General features: G+C 41.9%; 2 protein-coding genes across 4 annotated transcripts in view; one reads left to right on the top strand and one right to left on the bottom strand.

Annotated features, from left to right (window-relative positions):
* scara3.L (scavenger receptor class A member 3 L homeolog) lies at positions 1-18,496 on the bottom strand. Of its 3 annotated transcripts, none has more exons than XM_041563649.1 (6): positions 18,004-18,496; positions 10,017-10,091; positions 9,070-9,189; positions 8,165-8,263; positions 6,514-7,557; positions 1-1,523 (listed from the first exon to the last, which is right to left on the bottom strand). In XM_041563649.1, exons 1-6 carry the CDS (start codon positions 18,008-18,010, stop codon positions 1,075-1,077), a joined length of 1,794 nt encoding a protein of 597 aa, XP_041419583.1. In that variant the 5' UTR covers positions 18,011-18,496; the 3' UTR covers positions 1-1,074. The 3 variants fall into 3 exon arrangements, with proteins under 3 accessions (XP_041419583.1, XP_041419584.1, XP_041419585.1); XM_041563650.1 differs by having other exon boundaries at positions 10,017-10,073; XM_041563651.1 differs by lacking the exon at positions 18,004-18,496 and having other exon boundaries at positions 9,070-9,245; positions 10,017-10,089.
* clu.L (clusterin L homeolog) overlaps positions 14,432-23,798 on the top strand; it is a 23,232-nt gene continuing 13,865 nt past the window's right edge. The window contains exon 1 of the mRNA XM_041562088.1: positions 14,432-14,621. The gene's annotated coding sequence lies outside the window, so the exon portion shown is untranslated. The remainder of the gene's footprint in view (positions 14,622-23,798) is intronic.

The raw sequence follows: 23,798 nt of genomic DNA, 5'->3' as shown, positions 1-23,798 counted from the left end.
AAGCTTTTGTTTTATTTTATTTAATGGAATGTGTGTTCAAATATCTCAACTATATATAGGTGCAAGTTGCATTGTGGGCAAGTAACATAAACGTCAAACACAAACCAGTATATGGCACTAGGTGAGACAATGATCCAGGGGTGAGATAGAAAAAAACATGAGAAAGGAAAGAGTTGAAGCATAATGAGAGTTGAAATAAATGACAAATAGATGGAGCAGGGCTTGTTTTGGAGCAAGGGTTAGAGGGTTTTTGCTAAAGCCTCCAAACTAAAGATAAACATTACATAGTATTTATATTGATTACCAGCTGATTTTTATCCCTTGTGAGGAAGACCAACAAGTTAGAGAACTTTAGTTGGGGCATTACTGGTCTTAAATGTCTCTTCGTAGTATTGTTGTCTATCTCCTAAACTGCTATGAAAAAAGGGTGGGAAAAAAAAAGGCACACCCATGTGGCGTCTACTGGCTGGATGCTGAGTAAGAACTAGGGACGCATCGAATCCAGGATTTGGTTCTGGAGTCGGCCAGGATTCGCCTTTTTCAGCAGGATTCGGATTAGGCTGAATAATTCTGCCAATCCGAATCCTAATTTGCATATTTGCAAGATTCGGGGGTTCGGCCGAATCCAATGATTCGGTGCATCCCTAGTAAGAACAGCAATGCATCTTAAGTCTGTGATTGGATGCTTTCCTTGGCCAGTTGACCATAATTGACTACATAGGCACGTAAACACAGGCACTGAGAAAATGTCCAAGCCATGCTGTTGAGGGAAGGGCACCACTAGGTCAGGAACTGTTCTTTGATGTTTGTATTGACTGTTTTTCAGTAAAGACGACATAAAGCATAAAGTTATGAGTTACCAGGTATGGAAAGACATATGTGCAGAGGTTTGGAATGGATGCTGAGTAAGTAAGTGCAGTTTTCCAGGCCAACTCATTGGTGCTTTACTTGGTGCTTAAAATTCTGTGCATCATTTTTAACGTTTGCGGGATGGAGAATTGATACATTCAAACCAGTTATCCAACATTGTTTTCCCAAGGCTGAGAACTGGTACGTGACTAGTTACATTCAGTTTCAGAAGATTTGTGGTCCAGGTAATCCACGTGGACCAGGTAAGCCTGGAGGCCCTGGGAAACCAGTTTCTCCATTGGCACCCCTTGGCCCATCTTCACCTGAAAAGCCATTCAATCCTTGGAGTCCAGGTTTTCCCTGAAGCCCTGGGGGTCCAATTGCACCTGGAGGTCCACCAGGTCCTGTAGGCCCAACATCACCTTTAGTTCCTTTCTGACCTTTAGGACCCGGTGGGCCCATGCTGCCCTTTTCACCTTTAGTACCGGATGCTCCCTTTATTCCAAACGGTCCTTTTTCTCCTTGTGGTCCAATATCACCAGCTATTCCTCTTTGTCCTTGTGGCCCTTGAGGTCCTAGTTCCCCTGAATCTCCTTTTGCCCCTCTGGGACCTAAGGGCCCTTTGGTTCCTGTGTCTCCTTTAATTCCTCTTGGCCCAGGAAGCCCAGGAGCACCTATGAGATAAATAAAAACAAAACAATTGAATGAATGACTTGTCTAAGACCTATGTGTGTGGCATTGGGTCTACATTGGGTCTACAAAGTGAAACGGATATGACTGAATAATGATAATAATCTTTTTGGCTTCATTACTAGTAATTTCAGCTTGTACATGTGATAGAAGAGTAAAGCCCTTTGGGTGGGGGATCCCAGTCAGAATGTTGCACTGTTTGTGCTACTCTGATGGGTGGCACAGGGGGCATAGTCCAGTTGTTTACTTGATTGTACTTCATGGATATGAAGGGTTTGGCACCTTTTGTCCATTCCATAACTGGGTAGATACAGGTAAGTCAGCTGAGCACATGCCACAACTGCAGTGACATCATTAAAACAGGTGATGTCACAACAACTGGGCATGAGTTAGCCCTTCCTACACCCCAGGAATTTGAGGCCACTGTTTCCTAACCCACATCCCTCCCTGTTGCTAAAATGAATATTCTGGGAAAATAATATTTCACTCTTCGCTCTAAATAGATTGAAATTGTATTTTCTGTTGGAACAAACACAGGGAAGTTAATGGGATCACCCAAAAATCATTTCCTCCCAAACACATCTCAGCCTCTTGCCTCTAAATGAAAAAACATGTTCAGATGGGATTTGGCAAAAAGATTCTAAGTTAATTTCTTGTTGTCTCTCTGTCTTCTAATGATGTCATGTTTTCAGGGAACATGTCCCACCAGTAGCTCCATCCCAATGTGACTGAGGTTTCCAGGGCTTGAGGATCATAGTGTCCCATTCATCCCCTCTGTGGGATTCATTAGCAATCCTCTCCATTGGGCTTTGCTTACAAACAAACTGTGAAGCACATTATGTCTCTGGGCCAAGTGTTTCTCCAAGCCTTGTCCTTCCATCTATGACATCAGTGTTGGACCTTCTCACAACACATGCAGGAGGCATGTATACTGATATTTCTAGGTTCCAATGTCCAGGGGGCATTTTATTTTTCTTTACAAAAGCATGTTTTGGTGGTACATCAGCCTGACTTCCACCCCTCCTAAAATGAGTTGGGCTAAAAGCTTGGGCAGCTCTGTCTAAAACATTGGGCTATGGAGACAACATATCAGTTGTCTCTTATTTTGCACTTGTTGTGAATGTTCTAATGCTCTGATTGGCTACAGGCTGGTCCAACCCTGTTAATGTTCTAATGTTCTGATTGGCTACAGGCTGGTCCAAACCTGTTAATGTTCTAATGCTCTGGTTGGCTTCAGGCTGGTCCAACCCTGTTAATGTTCTAATGCTCTGATTGGCTACAAGCTGTTCCAACCCTGTTAATGTTTTAATACTCTGGTTGGTTACAGGTTGGCCTAGTCTACAGCAGGGGTCCCTAACCTTTTTAACCTGTAAGTCACCATCAAATGTAAAAAATCAAATCCTGGGGTTCCAAATAAATGCTGTGATTGGCTATTTGGTAGACCGTATGTGGACTGGCAGCCTACAGGAATTTGGCTGTACACTTGCCTCCAAACCAGGAATTTTTTGAAACACCTCTTTGAGGCCTCTGACAGCAACATCCAAGGAGTTGGTGAGCAACGTGTGACTCATGAGCCTCTGGTTGGGGATCAGTGGTCTACAGGTTTGTCTAGTCATGTGGATATTACATTAATTTGATTGGACACAGATTGGTCTAGCCCAGTAGCTGTTCTAATGTTCTGATTGGCTACAGGTTGGACTAACCTGGTGGATATTCCATGCCAAGACGCAGTGGCTCACAGCAAAGTAACCACGTTGCATGGCAAACCTTACAGCAATGCACCAGTAGATCGATATCCTGTTTCCTAATGGGGCAGTACCCATGGGAATGGATATCAAGGTTGAATCAATGTGATTCTGAACAGCAATAAACCCAGGAAAGAGTGGCCCATTTGGCCGTACATGGCTCAACTAGACTTCCAGCAACTGGGCACTTATTAAGAACAGGATGATTCATCTGACCATAGTGACTGGTTTCCCCTGCTCAGCAGAGCTGTCTGTGTTCTTTGTATCCCCTCCCATGCAAAAGTGCTGTTATAGGGAAAATCAGGGGTTTATGTGCTGAACCTGACCACAACCTCTCCAAGGAATCCAACCCACTCCCGGCTTCAGAACTGCTCCTGTGCCCGCTTGTTTTGCAGAGCTCAGCTGAGAACTACAACCCACACTGTATGTGTTTTAGGGACCAGACAAATTGGTTGAAATTCCATGAAAAGGTAAAATCAGCAAAATGTGATAAAGCAAAATAAATGTGCAAGTGCTTTGAGTCAATAGGCACAGGGATCAGTTCTGCTTTACTGCAGGAATGGAGATCTCTATGGAGAAAAGCAACACAGTGTGCCCCGTGGCATCGATTCTGCATCCCTGCATATGGCACAGTTTTATTTCTGATTAGGGATGCACCGAATACAGGATTCGGTTTGGGATTCAGTTCAGGATTCGGCCTTTTTCAGCAGGATTCAGATTCGGCTGAATCCTTCTGCCTGGCTGAACCGAATCTGAATCCTAATTTGCATACGCAAATTAGGGGCAGGGAGGGAAATCGCATGACTTTTTGTCAAAAAACAAGGCATTAAGAAATGTTTTCCCCTTCCCACCCCTAATTTACATATGCAAATTAGGATTCGGATTTGGTTCAGTATTCGGCCGAATCTTTCGCGAAGGACGAATCCAAAATAATGGATTCCGTGCATCCCTATTTATGATGCACATGGGGCTTAACACTTGCCATAGGGCCGCTGACAGCCTTGCACTTTGCACCTTGTGGCAGATTTTTTATCCAAAATGACTGCACACTATATCTTTTTCTGAGACTTCTCCAGACCCTCAGTCATTGGTCCTGGTGATACATCCCCAAGTTGGACATCTTTCCACCAAATGTGCCCCAACTATCGACACCTCTTTTAGGTTCATTGAGGGCTCTCTACCCATGGTGGGTAATATATTGGGCAAGTGGCCCATCCTCACCTGCCATTCTCTCCCTTACCCTTGCTGAGGGTTTTTCCTCTAGATATGTCAAGCTGATGTTGATGCACAAGTCCCAACACTCACAGACAAAAGGTTATTTGGGGGAAGGCTGAGAATCCTATATCATGTTTTTGTCAGTCCCTCATATAAATAATGGCTGTTTTTCCCAATCCCCGGCTCAGTCAAAGAGGGTCAACCTTAACGGAATCTTCCTATAAGGGCACTGAGGGCAACGTTCATTCCTTCAGAGCTGTTGCACGGAGCCATGTGGAATGTAGGACAAGGCGTGTGTTTAATTCTTGCCATGTGCTCCCGTATAAGTACAGAAAGGGATCTTGGCACGATTTCATCCCAAACTCTTGTTATTGAAGCCCCTGACTCGTTCTGCTAAAAGAATTTACTTGGCTTTGGAGAATAGAAAGCTGTTGCCCATTAATGTTTCTCACATGACTATACGGACATGTCTGTTTATTGCAAAACTTACAAGGTCAACTGCTTGCGCCGGCCCAGCAACTGTACAATGAAGCCTGACAGAACAGGACATTACCAATACCTTTGTGTTTCTGGATTCACCACTGGCGTGTGGATAGGCCAGTGCTAATACCTGCATCCCTTGACTTTGTGAGAACAGGACATTCACTTTGGGGGAGCAAGGCTTTCCCCAAGCCCAGCATACAATCTTTGGATTTTGGGATCAATGGGTATTCTCTTACCCTCTTGCAATTGAGCCAGGGTAGCCCTGTCCTAGAAATATGGTCTCCAATACCATAGAGCTGAGGAGTACTCCATAAACCCCTTTGACTTGTCTTATATTTTAATGACTCTGCAACTAATATACCTAATATACAAGAGGTGTATTGCTCCCTGCCCAATCTCATTCCCCATATATATATTGCTCTTGGTTCTGCCCATTTCATGCTCTTATTTTCTATAGTCATGACCTTTAGCCCTTCTGAACTTCTTTACTCTTGCTTTTTGGTCCAATTCCCCCAACCTTAACTCCATTGTCTGATCCTTGATAGCCCCTACCTCAGGCTTTCAGGGTTTTTATGTAAAATTAAACCTTATGTGCAAATAACATATAAATTGGAACCATACAGAGGGACAGATGGATCCCACATGAAAGCTCGATGACTGGAAAGCAGAGAGCGGATCTGTCGGACAGCTCACGTCACATGATGAAACATCTATTTATTAAACTAGATAAATTCTAATGCTTTCCCACACCTTTCTGTAGAGATGCATTGTCCAGCCAGAAGTATCTCCCCTATTTCATGGCTGCTGCTGCCAACTAACTACTACTTACATCTGCCCACCTTACAGTCCAAGCATTTTGCCCAGTAAAAAGGTGCTCTACTAGAGGTACATGATTGCTAAGGGGGATTCAGAGCTATGTGGGAGATGCTTCTGGCTGGGCAATGCATCTCTAAAGAAAGGTGTGGAGAAGCAATAGAATTCAAGTAGTTTAATAAACAGATGTTTCCTCATGTGACAGGAGCAGATCCGCTCTCTGCGTTCCAGTCATGGAGCTTTCATGTGGGATCGATCCGTCCCTCCGTATGGTTTCAATTTATATGTTATTTGCACATTAGGTTTAATTTTACATATATTTCAGGTCAGATGGATTTCATTTCTTGAACAAAGTACTACTAATCCCACTTGAGATGTACGGTATTCCTTCCTGTATTCCTGCCCATGGGAGCGAGACAGAAAGAGTCTTTTTGGAGGCTGCCAACATGTGGGAATATTGTAATATTTATTTAACTTTGAGTTGCAAGTAAATGTTATTTTCCTGTAAAATGTAATTGATGAAACAAGAGTGTGGCGACCCCGTGGCCCTACCCCTTGTTATGGTGTTTCTGAAATATCTCACAACAACTCACACTCACTGTGATCCCTTGGTCAACCTGAGAAGACCAAGCCCTTTCCACCTTTGTGCCTTTCTCCATATTGTACATCCCCATGGAATATGTTTGCACATTATGTAGATATTGAGTAGCACTCTTACCTTGCACAATGGTGACCTTCTGCAGAATTTCTTCATGTTTAACGTCCACCACTTTCATCTCCTCCATAATCATGGATAAGTTTCGCATGTCGAACTCTAACTGTGCGTTCATCAAGCCAAACCTCTCCCTCAGCAAATCAGTAGTGCCCTGCATGAGTGTCATTGACTTGTTTAAGTAATATAATTCCTCGGCGTGAGAGTTAAAGCCATGGGTACAGGACAGTCGAACGTCATCCAGGTACTTTAACATGCTGTGAACGTGGTTATCTGTAGCGTTGATATTGTTAAAGATGGTGCTGATTTCTGTTTCATGGGAAAACATTCGACCCTCCAGGCTCTCAAAACGTTCAGCCGTTCGGTTCTGGGTGTACTTGGCGTGATACTGGAGGTCCTGCATATTCTCATCATGGTCATCCAAGATGGAAGTGATGTTGTCCAGCTGCAGCTGAAGCCCCATGACTTGTAGAACAAGATCGTGCATGACTTCTGTGTTGAGGCTGATGCGCTGCACCGTTGTGCCAATGCTGCTCTGGATGTTTCTGACCAGGTCGATTGTTTTGGCTGATGTTGCCTTGAATGCACCGAAAACCTTACTGTAGTTCTGCCAGTCAGATACAATCTTCTGCAAAGTGAGGGTCTCCTCGTCTGTCTTTCTCTGTATGATCTGAGCCCACTCTGAAGTTTGTCTCACAGTAAAGTTAATTTGTTGGACAGCAGAACTAATATCGTACCGTTCCTGGACCAGATTTTTGACAGAGGTATCCAGCTCTCCCGCTGAAGTCTGCCACCCTTTCACCTGGGCCAGGAAAAGCCCCAGTGTTTGATTAATTTGCCTCAGGGTGAAATTGCTCCTCATGATTTGATTGTCAAGGTCACCATTAGCAGACAAGAGCATTTGGTGGCTTTGAGATGTCTGGTCCAAAACCAATTCCTGCTGCAACAACATCTTCTGGATCCCCTCCAGTTCCATGCGGAGCTTACTGATTTCTTCCCCCAGCTGGCTGGCATCATGGCAGAAGGAACAATTGCCCACTGATTTAATGTCTGAAAAGAGAAAAGGGATTCATGTATTAGTCAGACTTAGTCAGTTGAAATGTAGATGTTCTATTGACAGTGGTGTAGTCCCATGTACATTATAATTTAGTGAGTGGCTGCAGGTTGGTTTTAGTCCTACTGATTTTAAAGTTGGTCGCACCTTGACAAGGAAAGAGGAAATTGTAAACCTTCCATTGCTTTGCTAATAACAAAAAGTCCAAAAAAGTCATCTCTGTGTTGGTTCAGTGTTCCTTCACCCTATCAAGTCAGAGACACCTCACACATTGTCATAGGTGGCAATGTATGGTTACGCCTTCACTAACTGGAGGGAGGAGCATTTTACCATTTTTAAGGTGCGTTCCCTAGCCCATAAAAGGAAGGGGACGACACTTCCTTGATAGGATGGATGGTGCTGAAGATCTTGGAGTAGGAGGTCACGGTAGTAGAAAATCACTATCAAGAATGTGATGACCAGCTCCTACAGAAGCTTATTCTAAAAGTGTGTGAATGTTTTTCATTCTCTCCCCTATGTACAGAATGGAGTAGTCCATACCCAAATGACTCTTTTCCTCCAAAACATGCCCTTTAATCAGGGGCTGGTACCATTGGCACTTACCAAGATCTTGAAGATTTGCCTGAACCGACACCATCTTCTTCTCGTAGTAGGACTGGGACGTGGCAAGGTTATCGTACAAATTATCCACTCTCCTGAACACTGTGGGCACACACACAGATTGGCATCAGAACTACAGATATGAATATGATATTTAGTGACTCGTCGGAAAGAAATGTTTTGGAATATATCTTCCAGGAGTTCCCACAACACTAAGGAAGGGAGTATAAAATTGAGGGGGATAGGGCAGGTATCATGGATTTCCATTCAACCCCAAGTATGGTGTTTGTGTGAGTGTATGTGCAATAAGCAGTTAATAAATGACCTTGTTACTGGGTGGGCATGAGAATATAGACTTTATGGCACCGGTGCCAGGACACTCAGCACATTTATTGTTTAGCCTGTGACACGTCTGGAAGACCCACTAGTTCATAGGAGGGTCAGAAGCCCACAAAGTATTATGTTCCAGCTCAGATATCTCTGTTCTGCACCGCAAGTTCAGGCTCCTGAGTTACGTTGTTTCCAGTAATTACAGATAATTATAATGAATATGTCTGTAGAGTCAGATCTGATTGTCTGGCTAAACAAGCTCTACAACGATATCAGCGGTGTGGGGCCAACTTGCAATATTCAATGTATCAAGGTTTTTCATCTGCCTGAGATATATAGGTGACCCCTTGTACTGAACATTATGGCCTGTGAGCTATTTGGTCAGATACCAACAAGTATCAGACAGTTCTTTTATATATATTATCCCATGGTTGTATCATTAGGCAATGTCAGTATATTGCTTGAGGGATATTCATCTGTCTAAACAGGAATAACATGAATAAAGTAATAAATTTATGCTGTTTTCCTCTCCCGGTTACAGGGAAATACAAACAGGTGGTGCTTTTATGGCCACTTACCTAATGTTGCAAGAATCACAACAGCGATGATGAGAACTACAACGAAAACATATAAAACTTTCACTGAAGTCTGCAGGGACAGATTCCTCTGACATCTGGAACAATTCGTCCGCATTCGGCCTGACATTTTGGGAAAGGAAAGGCATTTATTTGGTGTTATTGCTGCTCATGTGGTGCTGCCATTAAACCGAGAGAGAGAGAGAGAGAGAGAGAGAGAGAGAGAGAGAGAGAGAGAGAGAGAGAGATAAGAAGCACATGTTGAAGGGGGGACGGCAATGGGGTCCATCAAAAAGACTTAATCACTGTTAATCAATCCTGACTACATAGCAGTTAACATGCTCATCTCCAGAAGTTAAAGGGCATCAAAAGCCTTTGTTAATAAATGCTTACACTCTGAGATCCTCATATACACCAGCTCTAGACAGAAGAAGCAGTACTGTACTTCTTGGGTTGGTGGGTTACCTGCTTTCTGTTCCCCTGCTCAGATGAGCTTTCCTTGCATGTGGAACCTTCTCAAGTTCACTAGGGCAGAGCAATGATAGAGGAAGAGGTGTAAACCAGGAGACAAGCCCAAAAAGTAAAGGGTAAATTAGGCAGTCATGCCAACTAATATTTTTGAAGGCTAGAGGACCTTCAGGTGGGTAACTACATATGATTTTTTTTGTTAAACGACCATCAAGCACCAATATTCAACATAAGTAAGGCTTGAGTTGGGGGTTTGATAATGATATATTTCAGTGGGATGTTCCATGTTTTACCCAGTGTGCACCTTGTTTTGTTTTAGCAGGATGGACCATGATGGAGCTTATTCTACACTAGAATTTGTGCCAAACTGTGGCACCAACACAACAGGACAATGTCAGGAAGATCCATTAAAGTCAGGTGCATTTTGTTCTGCTGGCACCATCCAACGCCAGTTTGTAATGCCATGTTTCCAGTGCTCTTACCATTTTGTCTCTGGCTGAAAGATGGCATCTCATCGTCCTCTGGGAGAAGCTCCTCGTCTGAAAGACAAAAGAAATCTGCCTTTTTTTATGGCATAAAGTTACAGAGTTACAGGGACACAACACAAAGAGATGCAACAATAGGGCATTTAATGAAAATAAATATGGTGTGTGCTGGGGGTGCCCACTAGTGGAACATTCCTCTGCTTAATGGTGCACCATATAATAAAACTGGCCTTGCTGAATATTGGCTTCCTGGGGGGTCCACCATTTTGGAGTTTAGGGCATTGGGTATGAGGAGGTAGTCTCATTGAGTACAGTCTGTCTATTTTCCATGTTCATTGTATAGGAACAAGAAATGACTGTACGTGTGTATGAACATAATATCAAAGGGAAATGCTCTCCAGCATTCTGGCAATTCTATGACAAGCCCTGGAGCTTGAGTAATAAACGCCCACAGGGCTCATAAATCATGTGTGTTTTCCAGGCCAAAGCCTCATTGTAATGCCTGAATGCCAGCACTCGGGGAGTATTGCCCTTTCATACAACACACTCCATGGTTTTTATGTTTCCCAATGAGAAAACAGCATGTAATTCCAGCTCATGGAAGATGTATTCTCCCCGATGCATTTTCTGGCTTGTTGTAACCCCTATAAACAACACATTAAATACCTATTACTTCTAGGCTTGTTACACAGAACACTGCATTTCCACATTCTCCTCATAGTTACCACAGTTTACATCTCCCAAAACAGATTGGGATAAGCCAGAAAGGAACTCGCTGGGTGGCTCATGAAACCAACCACTGAATAAGGTCAGTAGAGGCAAAAACTGGAGTCGGCCCAGATCTTTATGAAGCTCATGACTGGGAAAGTGACAATTCACTTTGGTTTATGGAACCTGCTCAATATTTTTAGCTTCCTTGGACAGCAAAAGGCCCAATGGAAGGGAAATTATCCTCACGAGATCTGGAGGTAACACCTAGTTGCAGTTTGGGTGCTTCCAAATGTATTAAAGATGCACTCAGACACCCACTGTGATGCCAGAGAGTCTACATGCAACAATAATTAATTTGGGAGAACCCCAAGTTCAATTTTCAGGGATGTTCTCCATTTCTTCATTGGTTGCTATACTGTATGTGTTGGGAGGGAGGCCATGGAGGGTTTCTTGGAGACTCCCACGAGCTTTTGCTGTATTTGAGGCAGTAAAATGTGTAGTTGTTGGTCCGTCTTACAGTGCTGTAGGACTTGTTTTATAGAATGAATAAGTTGTGTGTGTATGTGTGTGAGCCAATAGAGAAGACTCAAGCCTGAAGAATATATCTGGCTCTGATTGATTATGGATCATCAAATATTTGCTCATTGAGGTACAGTACAGCTACATGGAAAACAATTTTAAATACCCTGATTTTTAGAAGGACAAGCAAGGCCATAAGTTGGAAGATGAGGGACCATGTACCACCACAAGACTGTAGCTTTCAAAGGTAGTCTTGAAGAATAATGGTTTTAGTAGAAGTAGGAGAGGTCAAGTACCCAAGTGACACCATCTCTGTTCAACAGAGCAGATAAGATAACCCATATAGACTTTGGTGAATACATAGAGACCCATTCAGATGCCAAACCAGTTGGTCTGTCTGTGATTTCATAAAGGAACAGTTGTCTTATCACTGCAGGAATCTCAATGTAACATACCCAGAGTTGACATGGTAAGATGCTCTGTAGTGTTAGCCCTATGCACTATTCCTAGTAATACCCATTTGACTTATAACCTCTGAACCTCAGTCAAGATGTTTTTTTTTTTGTTCCATTAAGAGAATGGACTTTCAGACAGACTTTTAGGTGGCATATACTGTAAGGTGATGGCTACTAGTGACTTAGGCAAAATGACATTTCCCTATTGGTTTAGGGAGAGTTTATCTATTTTAAGGACAGTGAAGTTGTGAGATTCTCTATCAAGAGAGGGGTAATAAGTGATCCATTGCTGGTCTCCAAAATATTTCGAATTCTTTGTTAGCAATACACAACAAATAATGTCATGTTGTGTCAAACAATCAATGAAAATGCTATTTTGCCATTTTGTTTCTGCTTTAGGTCTAATTCACTCTTGACCAGCACTCTATCTGGGTTACAGTTCAGGAATCACTTCTCCTTCCAGCTGAAGTTAGCAGATAAGCTGTTAGTGCCGAGGAAAGGAGAGACAATATGAGACTCATCAGTAATAGAAGGTGTGAACGTTGAATTGGTGGTCAAAGAGAGAACCTTGAGATACCACTACAGAAATTTGGCCAAATGAATAGGATAAATTGTTGGAGACACTAAAGTTGGAAAAGTAGTAAGAAACCAGGGCAGGATGATGTCTCTGAGATCAAGGCAATGTGGAGTCCATGAATGAGGTGCATCATTGATCCAAAGTATAACAAGTTCTTGACCTTGGCTGTGAGCAGGTTGTTTAGTTGTAGAAGATCATTTTCTGGGGCAGGATGAGGTGGAACCTGAATTACACAGTATATGTAGGTGTGACCTGCTGCTCCGGCACTATATGGATAAAATGAAGCGGGGGATAGGGATGTCGCGGACTGTTTGCCCGCGAACTAATTCGCGCGAACATCGGCCGTTCGCGTCCGCCGAATGTTCGCGAACGTCGCGCGACGTTCGCCAATTTGGGTTCGCCTTAGCTGGCGCTTATTTTTGACCTCTCACCCCAGACCAGCAGATACATGGCAGCCAATCAGGAAGCTCTCCCTCCTGGACCACCCCCACACCCCCTGGACCACTCCCCTTCCATATATAAACTGAAGCCCTGCAGCGTTTTTTCATTCTGCCTGTGTGTGCTTGGAAGAGCTAGTGTAGGGAGAGAGCTGTTAGTGATTTGAGGGACAGTTGATAGTAAGTTTGCTGGCTAGTAATCTACTTGATACTGCTCTGTATTGGAGGGACAGAAGTCTGCAGGGATTTGAGAGACATTTTAGGTTAGTTAGCTTTGCTGGCTAGTAATCTACCTTCTACTGCAGTGCTCTGTATGTAGCTGCTGTGGGCACTGCTGCTGATCTCTCATCTGCTGACTGCTGTAATAACCCAATAGTCCTTGTAAGGACTGCTTTTATTTTCTTTTTTGTTTTTTTACTTTGCTACTATAAGAGCCCAGTGCTATTAGTCTAGCTGTGTTGGGGAGTGGGACTGGTGTGCTCCTCCTCCTAGTAGTTCACCACTACCAGCACCAACCAGAGTCAAAATTGTTACAAAGTATCTTATTTGCACCTGTTAGCTGTTCTGAGCTCTCTGCCAAAAGCCAATTAAGTTAGAAACTGTTTTTTTTCTGGCTGTTCAGTGCAGAGAAAAGAGGGACTTTCCAGTACAAAAGAGGGACAGGGGGTTGAGTGGTCAAAAGAGGGACAGTTGGGAGGTATGCAACTGCCACCTAGCTGTGTGAGCTTTTTCACATTCTGTCTAAATAACAATAATAATTCCGTGTCCGTAAACATCACCTGAGTGATGTTTTTACAGCAGCAATAATATATTCCGTATCCACTACTGTATACGTTGACCTTGCAGGCATTGTTTGCCCAGTCTTTAACCAAGTGCCACCTAGCTGTGTGAGCTTTTTCACATTCCGTGTCCAGAAACATCACCTGAGTGATGTAGTGTGATTTCTGCCCTTTACAGCACAAAACGCAGCGCTGTGTCAACAATGGATTTTTCAGATACATTTTTGCCCTTGATCCCCCTCTGGCATGCCACTGTCCAGGTCGTTGCACCCTTTAAACAACTTTAAAATCATTTTTCTGGCCAGAAATGTCTTTTCTAGCTTTTAAAATTCGCCTTCCCATTGAAGTCTATGGGGTTCGCGACGTTTGCGAACCGTTCGCATTTTTGGACGAAAGTTCGCGAATATGTTCGCGAACATTTTTTCCGCCGTTCGCTACATCCCTAGCGGGGGAGGGGCTTGCATGTAGTATATTTATAGTTAATGTCACAGGCTATATATTTTATACTAATTATTTTAGGAGAATTTGACCATGTCTTGCCCAGTTCTACTGAAGCCCTGATTGGTTGCTGCTGATATTCAGCCTCAACGTAAGAGGTCCAAGGAGAGCACTCAGAATGCCACATCCAAGCTGACACTCGGGGACCCTCTAAGAGGCTTTTGCTTGGAGGCCCTCACAATTGCAGGACTTTGAAGTTTGATAAAGAGGCCTCCACACAATGAATTACACAGAGAAAAGGTTATTTTGAGCTTAAAAACATGTTATTTTATAATGAAACAGAGAATATTTTCCAAGTGAAAAGATTTTGCCGAGAAATAAACAAGGGCCGGAATGATTGGCCTCTCCCATGTTGGCCTCCACTGCAGGAACAGCCCCCTGTTTGTTCTCGGCTCCTCGGGAATCTAATGAAGTGACTTTTTCCTTTGGTCAGAAACTCTGTTTTCCCTGGACAGCGACGTGCGGAACCTCAAGCCTTTCATGCTCAGGGCAAACAGGAACATCCAACAAACAGGAACATTGCTGAGTTTTCCAGTCGCACATTCTGCACTTGCAGCGAATATAATTCCAAAGGGGCGGATTGTTCCTCGGATTATTTAACACTGGGACCAGTGCCAGAGAGAAAGGTGCGTTGTGTTACCCTGAAGGGGCTGCAAATTGTCTGGGTCAGATAGAACCACAGTCTGGGATCCCCCAGGCCACAGAATTCACTGTTTCCCCAAAAAAACACCTATAGTTTGTTGTAAATATATTGTGACCCCCAACTTGTTCCCTGTAACCCGTTGTCCGGAGTCTCCGGGAGTCTCTCCATAACAACGTTCCTAGAACTGGGAGTAGCGCAGTGAGACCAGGACGGTGTCTGGGCCAAGACAAATAGTGTGGAACTTATTTTCGGAATCTCACATGTTCTTTTTATTCGCTGGATTCTCATTGTGCCACAAATCAGAGGGTTTTTATAAGAAAAAAGCAGCAATTGGCTTGCAGGGGGGTAAAATCAACTTCTTTTCGTTTTTTTTTATCAGGGGTGCCCACCCCAAAAAGCAGGAGATGTTTGTTGAAAATGTAAATATAACTGGTTATTTATAAACACAGGGCAAATTAGCATCTGGGCATGGCAACCAATCAGACGTTTGTTTTCATTTTTCTAACAGCTAGTTAATAAAGCTCATCACTGATTGGCTGCTATGGGTTACTGGCCAGGTGCAAGTGTTTTTATTGAGCCTCGTATAAAAAAAAACACTGCCATAAAGCAAGACACAACCGCTGAGTCCCACATGGGCAGTGTAATTTATGAAAGTCCAGGAGATGAATATTCTCCCTATGACGGGGGCTTGTAATTTGAGCAGGGCAGCTTGTATAGAAGCAACAGAAATAATGGAATCAAGGGGAAGTCAGGCCACACAGTTTATATTCTTTCAGACAAAGAAAGAAGCAAGTTCATTTAAAGGGCAAATACACCTAGAATTTGGACAGAAACCTTCACCAATAAACTCAATTTTAATTATTATTTAGTATTTTCACATTTTAACATTTCATGGCCATGAACACAATCTTATTGTTATTTCGGCTCCAAAGACTCACATTTAGCAGATACAGCCCTACCCTCAAACCTTTCCATGTTTTTGTTCTTAGAAGGAGTAAAAAAGACACTTCCTAAATTCTTGAAGGCAATGGGGCCAGTCCCTGATCAACTTTGTTCAGTAACCTTACCTATAAAAGGCATCCAGCCCTTCCTTGAAATGGTCTACTGTATCTGTCATTCAAGCTTGTTCAGAGACAGAATATATATCTCTTTACCCAAACACCTCAAACAGCAGAGAGTTTAATATATTTCATTACTGCCCCTTATATATTTATATATAGTGATCATATCCCCCTTATATATTTATATATGGTGATCATATCCCCCCTTATATATTTATATATAGTGATCATATCTCTCTTATATATTCATATATAGTGATCATATCCCCTTATATATTTATATATAGTGATCATATCCCCCTTATATATGTATATATAGTGATCATATCCCCTTATATATTTATATATAGTGATCATATCCCCCTTATATATTTATATATAGTGATCATATCCCCTTATATATTTATATATAGTGATCATATCCCCTTATATATTTATATATAGTGATCATATCCCCTTATATATTTATATATAGTGATCATATCCCCCTTATATATTTATATATAGTGATCATATCCCCTTATATATTTATATATAGTGATCATATCCCCCTTATATATTTATATATAGTGATCATATCCCCTTATATATTTATATATAGTGATCATATCCTCTTATATATTTATATATAGTGATCATATCCCCCTTATATATTTATATATAGTGATCATATCCCCTTATATATTTATATATAGTGATCATATCCCCCTTATATATTTATATATAGTGATCATATCCCCTTATATATTTATATATAGTGATCATATCCCCTTATATATTTATTTATAGTGATCATATCCCCCTTATATATTTATATACAGTGATCATATCCCCCTTATATATTTATATATAGTGATCATATCCCCCTTATATATTTATATATAGTGATCATATCCCCCTTATATATTTATATATAGTGATCATATCACCTAATATATTTATATATAGTGATCATATCCCCTTATATATTTATTTATAGTGATCATATCCCCCTCATATATTTATATATAGTGATCATATCCCCCTTATATATTTATATATAGTGAGCATATCCCCTTATATATTTATATATAGTGATCATATGCCCTCATATATTTATATATAGTGATCATATCCCCCTTATATATTTATTTATAGTGATCATATCCCCCTTATATATTTATATATAGTGATCATATCCCCTTATATATTTATATATATGATCATGTCCCCCTTATATATTTATATACAGTGATCATATCCCCCTTATATATTTATATATAGTGATCATATCCCCATTATATATTTATATATAGTGATCATATCCCCTTATATATTTATATATAGTGATCATACCCCCCTTATATATTTATATATAGTGATCATATCCCCCTTATATATTTATATATAGTGATCATATCCACTTATATATTTATATATAGTGATCATATCCCCTTATATATTTATATATAGTGATCATATCCCACTTATATTTATATATAGTAATCATATCCCCTTATATATTTATATATAGTGATCATATCCCCTTATATATTTATATATAGTGATCATATCCCCTTATATATTTATATATAGTGATCATATCCTCCTTATATATTTATATATAGTGATCATATCCCCCTTATATTTTTATATATAGTGATCATATCCCCCTTATATATTTATATATAGTGATCATATCCCCTTATATATTTATATATATTGATCAAATCCCCCTTATATATTTATATATATTGATCAAATCCCCCTTGACTGTCTCTTCTCCAGTGTAACCAATACCAACATGGTCAGACTTTCCCCATAACTGAGGCCTTACATCACCTTTATTAACTTAATTGCCTTTCTCTGTACTCCCATTGGTACTCAGATTGCACAGACTCAAGAGCAAGGTAAGAAAATGATGAGCTTGTGATTGGGCTCTACATCAGAAATAAAGTTTGGGGGACACTGGGAAGTGACATACTGTCAGTGGGGTGGGGTGTAGCACTTCTAGTCTCTGTGATGTTTTGTGAAGTGCAGAATAAGGTGCCTGTTGAGTGGGATGAATGGAACACTGGAAGGATAACGCTTATACCACTAGGTGCACATGTTTCTAGGAATATTTCTGTATTGTGCCACCAGTGCTGACCCTCCGTACTATACATTTATAATATAGACTAGAGATGAAACTATTATACCAACATATATAAACAATGGGAAACAACTATAGAGAAAAGAAGAAGGAAGCCCCCAGTCTAAAGAGCTTACACTCTGTCCAAAACTTCAATAGGGATAACATGCAGAGAGTAAGTGATAATGACCTACCTTTCATGGTTGACTTGAGTTGAGGCTGGAGACAGCTGAAGTTCCAAGCTGATGTAGAAAAAGCACTTAGAATATTGATGTTAAAATCCTGGACTCTTGGTGTTGTGGGTGAAAGGGAATTCCTTACATTCTCTGGATGTGATTTTGTTTCTTTAGTTTGGTAAGGTGAGAGGAGTGAGACAGAGAGCTAGTTATACAGCGTTGGGATGGCTACAGTGACTTGTCCATCAGAAGAAGACATCTCCTCCTCATGGGCACCTCCAGGCTCTTTGTTTGGTGTTTGGCTTCAGGTAATACAATTGCATCCCCTAAGATAATTATGGAGGGTGTTGATCCTAGAAATAGAAGAAGTTTGGTGGTTCTGTTGGACACCAGAACAGCGACTGTGTATTCTACACTTCTACATGATAGAGGAGTGTGTCTGCTCAAGCCTCTCCGGCTGCTCAATAGGCTTTGGACATGTTCCACTGCAGCCAGAGGAGAAATATGACACAGTTTAGTGTGCGCTTGTGAGACCTCCCTCCCCTCCCATCCAGTCAACATTAATAGCAAACAAATGTCAGAGCCCAGAGTCGATTGAGAGTTTAGGATTTTACTGCAGAGAGGGAGGTGTATTTGTGAAAGGAGTCGGATGTGAGTTGAAGAAAAAGGAATATTTATTGTAGAAGTGAAGGAGTCAATAAAAGCCCAACTTCATTAGATGGCAATTAATCTTGTAGAGGCTTAAAACCCAATGGCTTAACTCATAGCTGTTTTGCCAGGCTAGAACTCTAGAGGCTGAGCAAGGCATTCTGGGAATTGTGGTCCAGCAACAGGGCAGAAGATTTTCTCAACATTTTCTGTGCGAGGATGTATCAAGTTCTCAGCATATTTATGTTAGTGGTCCTCTAGCTGTTAGTTACTGAGACTTCTACTGAGAGAGACTGTAATAATCGATATGGTCAATCCAGACAACTGGACAAATCTCATTGGTGGGGAACATGGGGTTTTTATCCTTGCATCAACATGTGATGAGCATTGATGGAGAGGGCTAAAGGGCATTGCCATTGGACCCTGCTGCAGTGCTAATGAATTCTCTGGGCTTAGCACAAGTGTGAGTTTGACCGATACCAGGAGAACTCAACCTGCCTGAATGTCTGTGGTCAGTTGGTGGTTTTCATGGTATGAATTTGGGCCCCTTATTCCATTGAAAGCAAATCTTAATGCTACAGGGTACAATGACATTCCTGACAATTCCCTGCTTCCTAATTCATGGAAGAGTTTGGGGAAGGTTCTTTCCTGCTTCAGCACCATAAAACCCCCCATACACAAAGCCAGCCAAACAACATTGTCATAATGGTCATCCTGCTATAGTTCCAAGACTAACTAATATAGCATCGTTCAGCATTTACCCCACATGTAACCATAACTGGCCCTTATGCTGAGGAATAACTAGGAAAAGAAGTTTCATCAGATATTTCCCTTACTGGCCATCAGGATTGGCCCCTAACCTTTTGGGTAACAGCCCAAGAGTTTGGAAACCACTTCCAACAATAGTTAATTAGATGTCTGGAACATATGTGATGTGAAGTGCTGCCTGACTACTAGCTATGTCATTTGCTCTCTGACTAGTAAGAAGCATCATTAAGTATAAAGTATTAGTCCAGAAGAAGGTGTTTTTGGTTCAGAATTAGGTATATCGTTGGTCTGAGTAGCTTGGTTAGTGATTGGGGTTGCTGTATGTTACTATGTTTAGTCTATGGTTTCTTCTATGGTTGGTTGGTAAGGGAGTATGACCATGGTTGGCTGGTTGAGTAAGTATGGCCATGGTTGGCTGGTTTAGGGAATATGGCCATGGTTAATTGGTTGAAAAAGTATGGCCATGATTGATTTGTTGATGGAGTATGACCATTGTTAGTTGGTTGAGAGAGTATGGCCAAGGTTGGCTGGTTGAGAAAGCATGACAATGATTGGTTGGCTGAGGAAGTATGGCTATGGTTGGTTGGCTGATGGAATATAGCCATGTTTAGTTGAAGAGAGTCCTTTGGGTTCTTGTAATAGCTGCAGTAGTGGAATTATATAGGGTTGGGCAGTCCATATGGTTCTGATGGTAGTAGTGATAGAGTTACATTGTTACATAGTTAAGTTGGGTTGAAAAAGACCAAAGGCCATCAAGTTAAATTTCTCAAAATGAATCCCAGCGCATATACCTACACACACCCACTGAAACGATATATATATCAATATTTATACTATGGTAGATTTTAGTATCACTATAACCTTAGATATTCTGCTTGTCCAAGAAATCATCCAAGTGGAACTTGAATAGTAGGTTTGAATCTTAGTATTAAAACTCCAATGCAGTGTAGAAAAATCCTTGTGTCCCTATGGAACCAGTGAGAGTTCAGGGTACTAAATCTCAGAACATGTGTAAAGCTGCTCTATGAGCACCACTCAATCGTCTGTTGCAGAACAAATATATGAATGTTCTGCAGTGGCTTACAGGGGTACCTTTAAAAAAGCTGAATAAAGATTATAATATCAAATCATTATTGCACATTCAGGATTTAACTTCTAATAATTCCAGTAGGTTAATACAAAGGGGAACACCAGCACGGCACTGTAACTCCCAGCAGCTCTCCAATGCTCACAGCACTATATTAAAGTGTCAATGAAAAGTGACCAGTCAGTTAGGCTACTTACCAGCAATCAACATAATGGCAATCCTGAGATTGCAGGCAAGAAGGGGACAGCAGAGAAAGATAAAGACAGTAGTACAAGATGGAGACAGCAAGGTAAGATGGAGACAGAAGGACAAGATAGGGACAGTAGGGCAAGATGGAGACAGTAGGACAAGATGGAGACAGTAGGACAAGATGGAGACAGTAGGTCAAGATGGAGAAAGAAGGACAAGATGGAGACAGTAGGACAAGATGGAGACAGTAGGACAAGATGGAGACAGTAGGACAAGATGGAGACAGTAGGTCAAGATGGAGAAAGAAGGACAAGATGGAGACAGAAGGACAAGATGGAGACAGAAGGACAAGATGGAGACAGTAGGACAAGATGGAGACAGTAGGACAAGATGGAGACAGTAGGGCAAGATGAAGACAGTAGGACAAGATGGAGACAGTAGGTGAAGATGGAAACAGTAGGACAAGATAGGGACAGTAGGGCAAGATGAAGGCAGAAGGACAAGATGGAGAGATTAGGACAAGATGGACAGGGCTCGAACTAGGGGTAGGCAGAGTAGGCACGTGCCTAGGCCGCAAAGCTCGAGGGGCGCCAGGCACGTACCTTGCATGCTGCCTGCCTACCCCTAATCCGTTCCCCTCTCTTCTGTAGCGTCGGCTTGCGCGTCCATTGGCGCATGCGCGCCAGCGTCCACACGCATCCACACGTCTGTTTGCGCATGCGTGCACCAAGTTGGCTCTGCGGCCAGCCAGGTTGCCTAGGGCGGCTGGCTGGCTGGGCCCAGCTCTGAAGATGGAGACAGTAGGACAAGATGGAGACAGTAGGACAAGATAGAGACAGTAGGACAAGATGGAGACAGTAGGACAAGATGGAGACAGTAGGACAAGATGGAGACAGTAGGACAAGATGAAGCCAGTAGGACAAGATGGAGACAGTAGGACAAGATGGAGACAGTAGGGCAAGATGGAGACAGTAGGGCAAGATGGAGACAGTAGGACAAGATGGAGACAGTAGGACAAGATGAAGCCAGTAGGACAAGATGGAGACAGTAGGACAAGATGGAGACAGTAGGGCAAGATGGAGACAGTAGGGCAAGATGGAGACAGAAGGAGAAGATGGAGACAATATGTCAAGATATAGAAAGTAGATCAGGATGGAGCAATATAGAGACAGTAGGGCAATATATAAAGAGTAGGAGGGGGTACAACTATAATTGTACAGTAGATACATTCCGCTTCTCTACACTTTCTTGCTGGGGGAAAATTGAATTGACTTTATTCAGCTGCTGCAGTTAATGGAACGTAGCAATAAATTTGTGTGAGACAATCATTTGTTCCTGTATTTATTGTTTATTATTCTCTGGCCCATTGTAAGAAGATAAAAAGTAGAACATTTGTTTTTAAATGAACCCCTCTATCAGACACAAGTGTATAATAAATGCAAATCTAGTTCTATCTTATATATATTTATATTTGGGCAGGGGCAACGCTGGGTGGGGCAGAAGAGCTTTTCCCGGGAGTCCCACCAATACAGAGTTTAACTCCCCGTGGGCCACGATTACTGAGGACAGTGACAAATCCTGCACCTGTATAGGTTTGGGGAATATAGTGGATGGGGTATAGCTGGGGTTGACCCTGTATGTGGGGGAGTGGCCTTAATTATCTTGTGTAATTGGTCAATATTTTATTCTATACATCCAGGCTGTAGGGGGATGCTGGGAGTTGTGGTTCAGCAATAACTAATATTCTCACATAGGTGCCCCTAGACTCACAGCATTGCCAGGGACCCCGCTCCTCTAAATGTGGCCCTGAGGATCGGGAAGGGGGACCCCTAGTGTTGTTATTTCAGGGGCTGATAAGATTAAGCTTTGTAAGAAGCTGATTAAACTAATCAGATAAAGAATAATTAGTAGAGGCCAATAGTAGAGACAGACTAAAAGCATGGAATTATGGGGGAAAGGACAAAACAGTGACATTATGAAGAGGATCATGGGGCACAGAGTGAGGCTTCCTAAATGGTCCCAGTTGCCTTAAACTTAAACAGCTGCTCAATAAACATCTGGTTCTGTATGAGTCCAGCAGAGCAATGGCGCCCCCTAGTGTCTCACTCTCATACACTGTCCTTTGTTATTTTATATATATTTTATAAACCTTTCCCCCCAAACTGATTCCTGAACAACTGAGAATCTGCACCCCGACTTTCTCCCCCTCTTTCTCCTGGGCACAGGCCCAACCAGCTTGATAAATATATGTAATGAAATGACGTGATGTTTTCTATCTCTGTATTTGCACCGAAACATCTGTATCTTTATATTGTAACAGAACAACCCCTCAGTGACTTCTAATATCCTTATCATTTACAGTAGGGGGTACATTATCCCTTATAATACATGAGTGATACTCAGAGTTCCCTGTATAACTCAGCCTGCAGCCTTGTGCCTTTATATGGTCACAGAACAACCCCTCAGTGACTTCTAATATCCTTATCATTTACAGTAGGGGGTACATTATCCCTTATAATACATGAGTGATACTCAGAGTTCCCTGTATAACTCAGCCTGCAGCCTTGTGTCTTTATATGGTCACAGAACAACCCCTCAGTGACTTCTAATATCCTTATCATTTACAGTAGGGGGTACATTATCCCTTATAATACATGAGTGATACTCAGAGTTCCCTGTATAACTCAGCATGCAGCCTTGTGCCTTTATATGGTCACAGAACAACCCCTCAGTGACTTCTAATATCCTTATCATTTACAGTAGGGGGTACATTATCCCTTATAATACATGAGTGATACTCAGAGTTCCCTGTATAACTCAGCCTGCAGCCTTGTGCCTTTATATGGTCACAGAACAACCCTCAGTGACTTCTAATATCCTTATCATTTACAGTAGGGGGGTACATTATCCCTTATAATACATGAGTGATACTCAGAGTTCCTGTATAACTCAGCCTGCAGCCTTGTGCCTTTATATGGTCACAGAACAACCCCTCAGTGACTTCTAATATCCTTATCATTTACAGTAGGGGGTACATTATCCCTTATAATACATGAGTGATACTCAGAGTTCCCTGTATAACTCAGCCTGCAGCCTTGTGCCTTTATATGGTCACAGAACA

This window comes from Xenopus laevis, chromosome 5L (genome assembly GCF_017654675.1).
Source record: "Xenopus laevis strain J_2021 chromosome 5L, Xenopus_laevis_v10.1, whole genome shotgun sequence".
In the NCBI taxonomy this organism is placed as follows: domain Eukaryota; kingdom Metazoa; phylum Chordata; class Amphibia; order Anura; family Pipidae; genus Xenopus; species Xenopus laevis.
The sequence above is the reverse complement of the archived record's forward strand: the minus strand, read 5'-3'. Positions and strand labels throughout refer to the sequence as shown.

What these genes read in the sequence shown, in the direction of transcription:
- scara3.L (XM_041563649.1), bottom strand. An exon ending in TGTGATTCTTGCAACATTAG is followed by an intron (nt 8,264 to 9,069) that starts GTAAGTGGCCAT and finishes GTGTGCCCACAG; the next exon opens with TGTTCAGGAGAGTGGATAAT. An exon ending in GAAGGTCACCATTGTGCAAG is followed by an intron (nt 1,524 to 6,513) that starts GTAAGAGTGCTA and finishes TTTATCTCATAG; the next exon opens with GTGCTCCTGGGCTTCCTGGG.